General features: G+C 39.0%; 2 protein-coding genes across 3 annotated transcripts in view; both read left to right on the forward strand.

The window, feature by feature from the left end:
* Nucleotides 1-13744, forward strand: part of LOC107490648 (pentatricopeptide repeat-containing protein At1g62930, chloroplastic-like) — a 38121-nt gene that overhangs the window by 13818 nt on the left and 10559 nt on the right. The window lies entirely within an intron of this gene.
* Nucleotides 4749-13744, forward strand: part of LOC110281324 (pentatricopeptide repeat-containing protein At1g62930, chloroplastic-like) — a 32692-nt gene continuing 23696 nt past the window's right edge. The window contains exon 1 of the mRNA XM_021143175.2: nt 4749-5498. Within this exon, the coding sequence (XP_020998834.2) occupies nt 4875-5498 (624 nt within the window). The 5' untranslated portion in view covers nt 4749-4874. The remainder of the gene's footprint in view (nt 5499-13744) is intronic.

Consider the following 13744-nt stretch of genomic DNA (forward strand, 5'->3'; position numbering starts at 1 on the left):
TAGGCAGAGTAGTTAAATAATTAAGTAATAGTTAAATACATTACCTGTTAGCATCCAAAACTGACAAGTACATAGCCTTTTCCCCATATCCACTACATGGTGTGTAGGGTGTCCATGTACCTCGAACTTCTCGTATCCGGTGTCTCCAGCCCAGATTGGTTGCCATTGCCTAGATTCCTTCCTCAGTTTCTCCAGTCTGCTCTTGATCACTGGGGGAAGTATCCCCACATGATTATCCAACTTCACTTTATTTTTGGCCATCGTCCTCATTACGAACATCCTAACCTCTTCCAGCAGTGTGATTATAGGCTTCCTCCTAGCTTCCTTAATCTTTGCGTTGAATACTTCGCACGCATTGTTACATATTGAGTCTAACTTTGGCTTGTGACTGAACTGAGATCTTGTCCAAGAATGTGTTGGCCACTTTTCTAGGTATGCCCATGCCTCCGGATTAAGCCGCTTCAACTTTTCCCTATGTTCCCTGAATTCCTCAAAGATTGTGGCTCGTGCACAATCCCACAGCAAGCCTCTTAGCTCCAGATCTTTCCATTTCTTGTTGAAATTTTTCCACAAATGCCATACACAGAAACGGTGATGCACATTGGGCATCACCTCCTGTACAGCATTTATGAGCCCCTGCAACACAGAGTGGATGCAAGTAATAATTAACACAGATACAGCGAAGATAGGTTTGTAGAATACACAGTTATATGCTCACTGAATTAAACCCTGACTTTTTTAATTTTCACCATAATAGACCCCGACTTCTAATATTTTCACCATAATAGTCCCTGGGTTTCTATTAAAGGCACCATAATTGTCCCTAACTTTTACTATCGTGCATCTACAGTAGTCCTATTCACATATCAGCAAATCGCTTATAGATCCAGTATATTATAACACAGTAAAGCAACCAAACAGAAAACTAAATCAGTAGGGATTAGCAGCTATGTACCTTTTGCATAAGTATCCCCACATGATTATCCAACTTCACTTTATTTTTGGCCATCGTCCTCATTACGAACATCCTAACCTCTTCCAGCAGCGTGATTATAGGCTTCCTCCTAGCTTCCTTAATCTTTGCGTTGAATACTTCGCACGCATTGTTACATATTGAGTCTAACTTTGGCTTGTGACTGAACTGAGATCTTGTCTAAGAATGTGTTGGCCACTTTTCTAGGTATGCCCATGCCTCCGGATTAAGCCGCTTCAACTTTTCCCTATGTTCCCTGAATTCCTCAAAGGTTGTGGCTCGTGCACAATCCCACAGCAAGCCTCTTAGCTCCAGATCTTTCCATTTCTTGTTGAAATTTTTCCACAAATGCCATACACAGAAACGGTGATGCACATTGGGCATCACCTCCTGTACAGCATTTATGAGTCCCTGCAACACAGAGTGGATGCCAATAATAATTAACACAGATACAGCAGAGAGAAGTCTGTTGAATACACATTTATATGCTCACCCATTTAGACCCTTACTTTTTTAATTTTCACCATAATAGTCCCTGAGTTTATAACAAAGGCACCATAAATGTCCCTAACTTTTACTATCGTGCATCTACAGTAGTCCTATTCACATATCAGCAAATCGCTTACAGATCCAGTATATTATAACACAGTAAAGCAACCAAACAGAAAACTAAATCAGTAGGGATTAGCAGCTATGTACCTTTTGCATATCAGATATGAAACACCAACCATGTGTCTTGTAATCTCCCAAATCTGCGTGCAATAGTTCCAGGAACCATTTCCAATTGGCAGTGTTTTCAACTTCCACAATTGCCCAAGCAATGACATATATGTGGTGGTTTGTATCCTGCCCAATAGCTGATAGAATCTGCCCTCCAAAGACAGTTTTCAGGAAAGCACCATCAAGTCCAATGAGTGGACGACATCCTGCCTTAAATCCATTCTTGCAGCCACTTAAACACACATACATTTTCTCAAATATGACATCACCATTTGGCTGTGGGATGGTGCAAATTTGGACAGTTGAACCCGGGTTGGTCGTCAGCAGTGTCTCCCCATAGTCCCTCACCATTGCATACTGTGTCTTTTCATCACCATATACAAGATTTCTAGCATCAGACAGTGCCCTTGAGATTGAGTTCCTATTCAATGACAGATCATACTTGGTCTTGAAGAAGGTGTTTGCATCACAATGCCTGAAGTTGGGATGCTTTCTGACTTTCTTCACAAGCTTACTAGCAACTCAGTTACGATTGCCTGCTCTGTTCTTATCCTCCCTTGCACAGCTATGATCATCTCTGAAAGTCTTCACTTGCCAGCAACTATCGTCTCGGTCCTTGGAAGCAAAGATAACCCAACTGCATTCCTTCACCTTGCAAACTGCCCTAAGCCTCTTGCTATCATTTTTATTGAATCGAATACGCCTTCCCTCCTGGATGGTGTACTCCCTAACAGCCTCTTTAAAATCCCACTTTGTATTAAACTTCATTCCAACCTCTAAGTGAAGCTCCCCGAACCTAGCCCCCTCTCTAAAAACTGGAAACACCTCATCAGACTCCTCTTCTAATTCGTCTTCAGAGTTGGGTGGGGTTTTCATCTCCAATGAATGCCAAGAGTTGGCACCATCAGAATCAGTCCCAGGATCGTATGCATCATAATCATCATTCTTATCATTTCCAACTTTCCTGAAATCCACTTCAACATCAGAATTACCCTCCACATAAGCATCGTCATCAACACAAATCTTCTCCTTCATCTTATTCTTTCCCTTACCCTTATCCTGTGAATCACTCTTATTACTTGTTTTCTTCTTACCCTTTACCTTAGGTGAAGGAACAGGGTCCGCAGCACATGAATCAGATGACCTGTCTTCCCTTACTGGTTTATAGGGCTCATCTTCTGAACTATCATCAGAATTAGAGGACTCCTCATCAGAGGACATCAACATCACTGGGATCTTGCTACCCTGCCCCCTTTTCTGAGCCTTTGTGCCTCCTATCCCAGTGGCAGACCTCAGGCAATACCTCCTATCAACTTTTGTTTGACTTGGTTTCGGGGTGTTCTTGGCCTTCTTTTTAAGTTTTTGTTCAGTCGGCACCTTAACAGATGCTTTTACCCCTTCCTCCCTAGGTCGACTCACATTAGCAGTAGGATTCTTTTCATCATTTGGCCTAGCAGCATCGTTTGGGGCAGCTGCAACATTTTCCTTAGCTTGCGTCCCAAGGTCCCTTACTTGATCATCAATGTATACCATAACATCCTCCCCTTCTATCAGTTCAGGTGACGAAACTTCATGTTCAATGTAAATATCAACAAGACCCGCATTCTGTGAACCCATCTCACACATCTCTCTTAGGTCTGCATCACTATTTAACTTTCTCAATCCCTCTCCTATGCTCTTTCCAGGTACAAGCCACCAGACTTCCTTCATTCTCTCATAACCCAGCTCCTTATAATAGTTTCTCAGGTAAAATATATCCAGCCTATCCACCTCAACATCACCAAGGCAGTTTCTGTTGTCCGGATAGTAACCAATCTTTCCATCCACACCCTTTTCAAAACTTCCTCCATGATGAAACATAATGTCCAGTACTTCATCCATCTGCCAGATAAATTAACAAACAAATTAAACACATGCAACCTTTCTTTGAGGAAGAAAAAAAACTGAGCAACCGAAACCCCTTCCTAACAACGTAACCACAAAAAACCTAACAACATAGAAATCTAAACAAAACACCAAACGAAGATGAACTCTTATTCAATCAACACACCACGTGAAGAGCCATCAGTGAAAACCCAAAAAAAAATTTTAACTTCAACTACACATTGTATTACTAACCTTGTTGTAGCTGATGATGACGATACCCTCTGCTTCAACAACTTCGTACCTGTGGCGTCCTTCCTTTTCCTGGCAATGAACTCACTCAACCACTAACCAGAACATGCCCTAATGTTACAGCAGTCTCTGGATAACAGAGAGAAGAAACGTCTGAAGAGAAGAAGGAGAAAGACTAACGAATGATCAACCCTCTCCCCAAGCAACCTTTCAATTCCCCTCCAAGGCAAAACGACGTCGTCCTGATTCATTAACTCCAACCAGGCACAACGGCGTCGTTTAAGGCTGCCTACGTGGACCATAAGCAGCCAGCTCAGCGCTCCGGCTGCTGAGTCACGCCGGAATTAGGGGGAGGGACCAGGATTTCGCACGGAGCTCAATCTCAAGGGCGCAATTAGAGCATTTCGAAAGTCAGGGGTAACATTGGTGCACGGCCTCAATCTGAGGGACCATTATGGGGTTTTACTCACTATACTCACATACGTGCTAATATGTACCAAACTAAGAATCTATTATTCCTCAAACACAAAATGAATTTATATACTTATCATCCTCATTTAGTTATAGTCACCATGAAATCAATCAATCAACTACCTAAGAACTTCATCAAAACTCACATGTAGTTTTCATAGAAAAAGCGAAAAGAATGGAACCTTGATGCCTTTGGAGCTGGTGGCAGAGGCAGAGGTGGAGGGAGAAGGAATGGAGTCAGAGATAGTGGCGCGGACGAGAAACAGGGTAGCAAAGCCAAAACACAATGCAGCAACAGAAGAGGCTGAGGTTGACTCGGTGGCGAGGAAGGGCAACAGGGGGCGCAGCGAGCGGCAATGCACAAATTATCTTTAAGGGTTTTGGAAAGTAAAAACCTGTGGGGTTAATTGTAGAATTATAAACTTACAAATATTTTTAAACATTTAGAAGTAGAAACATGACACAAACAACCTCGAACTAGCTTGATGCTATTCTCACTCTCTCAGGTGGGACCACTCTTCAACTCATCGCATTCCATTTTACCATACTTCTCTTCATTGCAAGAATATTGTCATTGTTCTCATTCTCACGAATCATGTTAAGGTATGCTCTTCTTCAAATCCCAAATTCTGTTCCCCACTCTGCTCTCCGTCTTTGCTTCCCTTCAACTTCATCCCTACACTCTCACTCTCAGCCCCAATCACTTGATGAAGCTGTTGATTCCTTTACTCGCATGCTCTCTATGCCTCACCCTCCATCCATCATTCAATTCACCAAGATTTTGGGATCTCTTGCCAAGACCAACCATTTCCCCACCGCCATTTCCCTTTTTCAGCAATTGCAAGCCAGGGGAATCGCTCCCAACTTATTTACTTTGAATATCTTAATCAATTGTTGCTGCGGAATGGGTTGGATCACTCTTGCTTTCTCTGCTTTCGCAAAGATTTTCAGGAGTGGTTTTCAGCCTGATACCGTAACATTGACAACAATCATCAAAGGTCTCTGTTTATGTGGTAACGCTGACAAAGCACTGCACTTTCATGACACAGTGCTGGCTCATGGATTTCAGTTTAATCAAGTCACTTATGGGACCTTGATCAACGGTCTCTGTAAGACCGGGCACACATCAGCTGCAATTCAAGTGTTGAGAAAGATCCCACGGCATGGGATTGTTCCTAATGTCTTCATGTACAGCGCAATTATTGATAGCCTCTGCAAGGTTAAACTTGTAAGTCCGGCTTTTCATTTATACTCTGAAATGCTTGCTAAGGGAATTTCTCCCGATGTTATCACCTACAACACTCTAATTTATGGATTGTGCCTTGCGGGCCAACTTAAGGGAGCCATTGATTTACTAAATCATATGATGCTGGAAAACATTACTCCAGATGTTCATGAAAGAGCCTAGCAGCGGAAACGACACAAATGTCCAATACAAGAACAATATGGAAGCACTCATAACAGAATATGGCAGCAACTATAACAAGCAAATATAGCAAGTAAAGCAATAACAAGAACACACCAAGATTTTAACATGGAAAACCCCCTCAATGTGAGAGGTAAAAACCATGGGTCGTCCAGACCAATGAAATAGCTCCATTATAATCAAATGAGGTACAAGAGAGTCTCAAACAAAGCACAAAAATGTGTATATAACCAGCCAAAACATCAATGCACCAAAGCTCACAAATAATATGCAAGAAGATGAAATATACCCAAAAAACAGAGCTGATGTCGAAGCCAATTTCTCCTTCTGCAGACCTCCAATTAAAATCTCCACCATTCAGAATGAAGAACAAGATGTGAAGAATCTACAGTTCAAATTTCACGTCGATCCAACGGTGAAAGAATGAGAAACTGCCGTTCCAAAATTTCTGCTCTGTGTAAAAACGGGAAACCTAATTTCTCTCTTGCGAAACCAATTTCTCCTACTACAAACATCCAATCAACATCTCCACCGACCAGAATGAAGAAAAAGACGATAGGAACACGCAGTTTAAATTTTAAGCCGATCCAACAGTGAACAACTGAGAAACTGTCATTTGAAATTTACTGCTTTGGGCAAAAACGGGAATTCTGTTTTCCCTCTTCTCTCTCACTTGGTGGCTATTCTCTCTCTCTCAAAAAACCTCAAAAAACTGAATTAGGGTTGTAACACTAGGGTGTAAGAATACACCCCCAAAATGTTGGGCTTGGGCCTCACAAAGGAGAGAAAAAAAATCCAACAAATCTCCCCCTTCTTGACTAGGTGGAGGCCCTCGTCATTCCGGCGATCAAACAACATGTTTCAAACTTTTCTCTTGACAATGCTTTTGTCATCATATCAGCACCATCGTCATCAGTGTGAACTTTCTCAAGTTTCAACAACTTGGAATCTAACACATCCCGTATCCAGTGATACCTAACATCAATGTGTTTAGATCTTGGATGAAAAGTAGAATTCTTGGCAAGATGAATAGCACTTTGGCTATCACACAACAGCACATAACGATCTTGCTTGAAACCAAGTGCTGCAAGAAACTTCTTCATCCACAACAACTCTTTACATGCTTCAGTTGCTGCAATAAACTCTGCCTCTATGGTAGAAAGTGCAACACACTTTTGTAGCCTTGACTGCCATGAAATAGCTCCCCCTGCAAACTTGATCAAATAACCTGAAGTAGACTTTCGAGAATCAATATCTCCTGCCATGTCTGCATCAGTAAAGCCAACTAGCAAAGGTTTCTCACCACCAAAACTTAAACTCAAGTTAGTTGTACCTTTGAGATATCTCATAATCCATTTAACAGCATTCCAATGTTCTTTACCTGGATTAGAGAGAAAATGACTCACTGTACCAACCGCATGAGCAATGTCTGGTCTAGTACACACCATAGCATACATCAAGCTTCCAACAGCTGAAGCATAAGGAATTTCATTCATTGCTTGTTTCTCCTCATCAGTGGTTGGACATTGCTTGGTACTCAACTTAAAATGAGAAGCAAAAGAACTAGCAACACATTTAGCATCATTCATGTCAAACCTTTGAAGCACCTTCTTTATGTACTTCTCCTGTGATAAATAAAGCTTCTTGAAATCTCTATAACGAGTAATAGTCATGCCCAAAATCTGTTTGGCAGGACCCAAGTCCTTCATAGCAAAGAACATGCTCAACTGTTTCTTCAACTCATTAATCCTCAAAGCATTCTTGCCCACAATCAAAATAGCATCCACATAAAGCAAAAGAATGATAAAATCATCATCAAAAAATTTTTACACAAATACACAATGATCTGAAGTTGTCTTACGGTAACCATGCTCCCACATAACAGATTCAAACTTCTTGTACCACTGTCTTGGAGCTTGCTTCAACCCATAAAGACTCTTCTTAAGCTTGCACACAAAATTTTCCTTTCCTTTAACAACAAAGCCCTCTGGTTGCTCCATGTAGATCTCCCTATCTAAATCACCATGAAGAAAAGCTGTCTTCACATCCATTTGCTCAATCTCTAAATCAAGAGACGCTGCTAATCCAAGCACAGCACGAATGGATGACATCCTCACAACAGGAGAAAAGATCTCCTCATAATCAACACATTTTCTCTGGCTAAAACCTCTAACAACCAATCTAGCCTTATACCGAGGCTTAGAATTGTATTCTTCATTCTTGATTCTGAATACCCATTTGTTCTTCAAAACTCGCATACCCTTTGGTAGCTTCACCAACTCATAGGTAACATTCTCAAGTAAGGACTTCATTTCTTCTTGCATAACTTCAAGCCATTGAGCTTTGCTTTCATCTTCAACAGCCTCTCCAAAGCATTCAGGTTCTCCCCCATCAGTCAACAAAACAAACTCATGTGGAGAATACCTTGATGAAGGCTTCCTCTCTCTTGTAGACCTTCTGAGTGCATTTGCAGGAATTTTCAAAGCTGGTTCTTCATCTTGATCATCATCACCAACTTTATCAAGTATCGGATCAACTATTCTCCAAGTCAGAAAAATCATCACTAGGCTGAACCATTGGCTTCTCTGCATGATCAACATCCTTCAATGTTTGGTCTTCAACAAAGACAACATCTCTACTCCGAATCACCTTTTTGTTAACAGGATCATAAAACCTGTAACCAAACTCATCCATGCCATAGCCAATAAAAATACACTGCCTAGTCTTTACATCAAGGTTAGATCTCTCATCTTTAGGAATATGAACAAAAGCTTTACATCCAAAGACTCTTAAATGATCATAAGAAACATCATTACCTGACCATACCTTCTCTGGCACTTCAAATTGCAAGGGAACACATGGTGTCCGGTTCAAGACATGAACAACAGTGCTCAAAGCTTCACCCCAAAAGGATTTTGCCAATCCAGATTGTGACAACAAGCACCTAACTCTTTTAACCAGTGTCCTGTTCATCCTTTCAGCCAAGCCATTCAACTGAGGAGTCTTTGGAGGAGTCTTCTGATGTCTTATACCATGCTCTTTACAATAAGCATCAGATGGACCTGAGTACTCACCACCATTGTCAGTACGAATGCATTTCAACTTCTTCCCAGTTTCTCTTTCAACAGAAGCTTGAAATTGCTTGAACACATTCAAAACTTGATCTTTGGTCTTCAAAGTGTAAACCCATAATTTTTTAGAATGATCATCAATAAAGGTTACAAAATAGATAGACCCTCCAAGTGTTCTTGTCTTCATCGGCCCACATACATCAGAATGCACCAAGTCAAGTATCTCCGGCTTCCTTGAAGGTGGATGGCTCTTAAAAGAGACCCTGTTTTGTTTTCCAGCAAAACAATGATTACACTTTTGCAAAGCAACCTTACAACCAGATAAAAGATTCCTCTTGGATAACATATTCATGCCTTTCTCACTCATATGACATAATCTCTTATGCCATAAATCAGTTTCATCAACAAACTCAGCAGTATTAACAACATCTTTCACAATCTTTGCTTGAGTTAAATAAAGAGTAGAGTGTCTTGTACCTCTAGCAACAACCATGGAACCTTTGGTGAGCTTCCAGCTATCACGAGAAAATGAGCTATCCAAGTCTTCATCACACAACTTACCAACAGAAAGTAAGTTCAACCGAATATCTGGAACATGCTTCACACGCTTCAAAGTCAACTTGGTACCGTTGGAGGTTTCTAAACAAACCTGTCCAACACCAGCACATTTTGCAACACCTTGATGAGCCATTTTAACATCACCAAAATCGTCAGGAGTATAAGATGTAAACAAATCCCTCGTAGATGTAACATGAATAGAAGCACCGCTATCAATCACCCAACTAGTGCTATTATCAACAAGGTTAACAGATTCAAACTCCTCAACAACAAGAAAATCATCATGAGTTACATTAACCTTGTCTTCCTTGCTACCATCATCTTTATTTGTGCTATTGTCTTTACTTGCCTTGGCTTTCTCCTTCTTTAGCTGCCAACAAAATCTTTTCACATGCCCCTTTTGACCACAATGATGACACTCAATATTCTTATACTTTTCTCGAGACTTGCTTCTGCTTTGATCTCTACCTTTAGGACCTCGACTTTTGCTTCTCCCCCTAGACTCAGAAACAAGAACATCTGAATGTGTAGTCGATGTACCTTGTGACTTTCTTCTCATCTCTTCATTCAAAACACTGCTCTTGAAAAGATCCATAGAGATTACACCATCAGGAGCAGAATTGGACAATGACATTCTGAGAATTTCCCACGAGTCTGGTAAGGAGCCAAGAAGTAACAATCCTTGAATCTCTTCATCAAACTTGATGCCCATGGAAGATAACTGATTCATAATTCCTTGGAAATTATTCAAGTGATCTGTCATTGATGTCCCATCTGTATACTTCAAAGCCAACAACTGCTTGATCAAAAACATCTTGTTATTCCCAGTTTTTCGAGCATACAACTGTTCAAGCTTAATCCAAAGGGTTCGAGCATGTGTCTCTCCAATAATATGGTTCAACATATTATCGTCAACCCACTGCCTAATATATTCACAGACTTGTCTATGCAACAAAGTCCAATCATCATCAGACTTATCATTAGGCTTCTCTGTACCAAAAACTGGTTGATGAAAAACTTGTAGGTTGATGGCTTGATAACTTTCATCTTTATGCTGGCTCTACCATAGATCAAATGATACATTTGAAATGTTCTTGAAGTTATCATAAAAAACATTGTTCCATTTGTTTGTTTGTTTTCTTTTTTCAGGAAAAAAAAATTGACATTAAAAATTTTGAAAAAAAAGGCAGTTATCATTTGTTTTTTGAGGGGTTTTCTTTAATGTAGAATAGAAAATAACTAGTTTTTCTATGAAAAAATATAGTATATAAAGAACTGAAAACAGAGGGTTCAATTTGAAATATTATTACTAAAATTCGTGGCCGAAACTAAGATAATAAAAAAATTACTAAATCTTTAGTTTTGGCAAATTTTTCAAGTAGAAAGTAGAAACAAATCAACAATTAAACAAATCGAATAAGCTTGATACTACTCTCGCTCTCTCAGGTGGAAGCACTCTTCAACGCATTCCCTTTTATGATACTCCATTGATTGCAAGAAAAGAATGTTGTCATTGTTCTCATCCTCACCAATCAAATTAAGGTATGCTCTTCAAATCACAAATTCTGTTCCCCATTCTGCTTTCCGTCTCTGCTTCCTTTCAACTTCATCCCTACACTCTCACTCGCAGTCCCAATCACTTGATGAAGCTATTGATTCCTTCACTCGCATGCTCTCTATGTGTGGTACTCCATCCATCATCCAGTTCACCAAGAGTAGAGTTTGAAGAAAAGTTCTCAGAAATTGAAAATGAGAATCAAGCTAGAATTAAAGTAGCAGAAGAAGGACAACTAAAAGCAACACAACTTGAAGAGAAAAATTATAAATTGATGCAGACACAGGGAAACAAACTTGTGAATCTCAAATTTCCAAATTCAGTATCAGCCTACTACACTTACATACATACAAATATGTACCAAACTAAGAATCTATTGTTTCTCAAACGCAAAATGAATTTATATACTTTTCATCATCATTTAGTTATAGTCACCATGAAATCAATTGATCAACTACCTATCCACATCATTTAGTTATAAATTCATTTTGTGTTTGAGGAACAATAAATTCTTAGTTTTTATGTATTAGAAAGCATGTAAGTTTAGCAGGTAAATACTGAATATTACTGGGTTAGAGTACACAAAATGAGGATATTATTGTTCATTTCCCTAGCATGCACATATGCAGTTGAGCGGTGTTAAGGTAGTTCGAGGCAGGTGTTGTGCAGCTGTTTGTGTAAGATCAAGCTTTGCACTTTTAGTTTCGTTCCATTTATATCTTTGTACCCTTTATTGCTGAGATTGTTAATTTATCCATTAGTGGCATTTATTTTTGTAATTAAAGATTGATTAATAAATATGATGATAGTTGCTGAATGACAATTTTAAGTGCATTTAGGTGAGGGAATGATGAGGAGTTTATGTGAATCCATTGGTGGACATCATATGCTGGTGCTGGAATTGACATATAATTGATAGTGGATGCATTGCCTTAATTGATATTGGCCTATTTTACTACAGCATATTGTTGAGACGGCAGGGGTGTTCTATTGAAATGGTGGCAACATATGTTAGTTCTGGACAGACACATTAACAGAAAGAATATAATATCGGATGGAATTAATCGTTAGGGATCGCAATATCATTTTTTAATTGACGAGGGGCCAAATGAGAGTTAGCAAAATAGTTGGAGGGCGAGATGAGATTTTACTCAATATAAAATTACAAACTTATGAAAATGAAAAGCAGAGAGTACAATTTGAAATCTTACTACTAAAATTTGTGGCCTAAAATAAGATAATAGCAATGTTTTAGAAATTGGATCGGATTGGTCGGTCGAACCAGTTTAACCAAAAACCGGCGTAAAAAATGGTCTGATCTTTTTCCTAAAATTGCCAATCTCCAAATTGCTCTGAAATCACTGAATCAGTCGATTGGACCGGACCAAGAACCAATTGGTTCTTGTGAAACGGCGTTGTTTTTGTTATTCAAAAAACAAAAAAACAAAATCCCCCACCCCATGCGAGTCCCTAACCCGGTTAACCCCCCTCCACACCCCTCCTTCAATACACACTCACTAGCAAGCCCTAAGGTTGCATTTGTTTATGAAAACAGGATAAGACAAGACATTGGGAACAAGACATAAATGATATAGACACAAAATTTTGTGTTCTTGTATTCTGTTAGGTGATAAACTAGAACAAATTATGAAAATCCAATTTATTCATATTTTTTTCATTCAAAAAATTTGTGACGAAAAATATCATAATAAAAAATATAATTATGAAAAATCAACAAGAATAATGAAAGAAAAATGAAAAATAAGTTGTGTCCCTTTTTAGTGTCTCTGTATCCTTACTGTCAGGATGTACACAAAATACACTAATTCAGTATCTCTGGACACATTGTCTCTGTCCATATCTTCTTTGTCAAACACGATTTTGTGTTTCTATGTCCCTGTCTAGTGTCCTGTCTCTGCAGACAAACGCAGCCTAAGGTTCCCCAAAGTTCCCAAACCAAAAACCCAGCTTCGTCAATGGAACTGCCGCCGCCGTCCACGGTTGTCGGCATCTCCGCGGCCTCCTCCTTCCCCGATCCCAAACCCATACGGCCAGACCTTCTCTTCTAGCTCAGCACGTCGTCCATTTTCCGGTGACTTCACTGTTCGAGGCATCCAGCCACTGCGCTGTCATGTCACCGTCGTGTCTTCGTCGCCTCGCCGTTGTCGTCATGCTGCCAATGGAAGGTTAGTGACACTGTTTAGCTATTTCCTTTTATGTTCTGTTTCAGTGTTTTAATTTTAAATGTTTTTTATTAGTGATTTGTGATTTTTGAATCTAAAATTAATTAAATCATTAATTTTAAATATGAAATTGTGAATGGATTAATGAAAATAAAATAATTGATTTTGTCCAATTAAACACGCTCATTGAGAGAGAATCAAGAAACAAGAAAAGATCAATGGCGTCAAGGGGTGTGTCTCTGACGGGTTAATCGTTAGGGGCTACAATGTCGTTTTTCAATTGATGAGGAACGAAATAAGAGCTAGCAAAATAGTTAGAGTTCGAGATGAAATTTTACTCAATATAAAATTACAAACTTACAAAAAATGAAAAGCAAATGGTTCAATTTGAGATCTTTATTACTAAAATCCGTGGCCTAAATAAGATAATAGAAGACTAATAATTTGACAACTTTGAAAATTTTAAGGTTGTGTTTAGTATGCATTTTATTTGTAATGTTTTTTATTTTTTGAATTTTGTGAAGAAAAAAAGTAAAAGCAATGAAAATAATAAAATTTTATTTTCTATTTTTACTTTCTATTTTTATTTTATTTTTCACAAAATTCAAAAAATAAAAATGTTAAAAATAAAAATAAAAAATAAAAACGCAAACTAAATACATCCTTAATTTT

The sequence above is a fragment of the Arachis duranensis genome, chromosome 5 (assembly GCF_000817695.3).
Source record: "Arachis duranensis cultivar V14167 chromosome 5, aradu.V14167.gnm2.J7QH, whole genome shotgun sequence".
NCBI lineage: Eukaryota > Viridiplantae > Streptophyta > Magnoliopsida > Fabales > Fabaceae > Arachis > Arachis duranensis.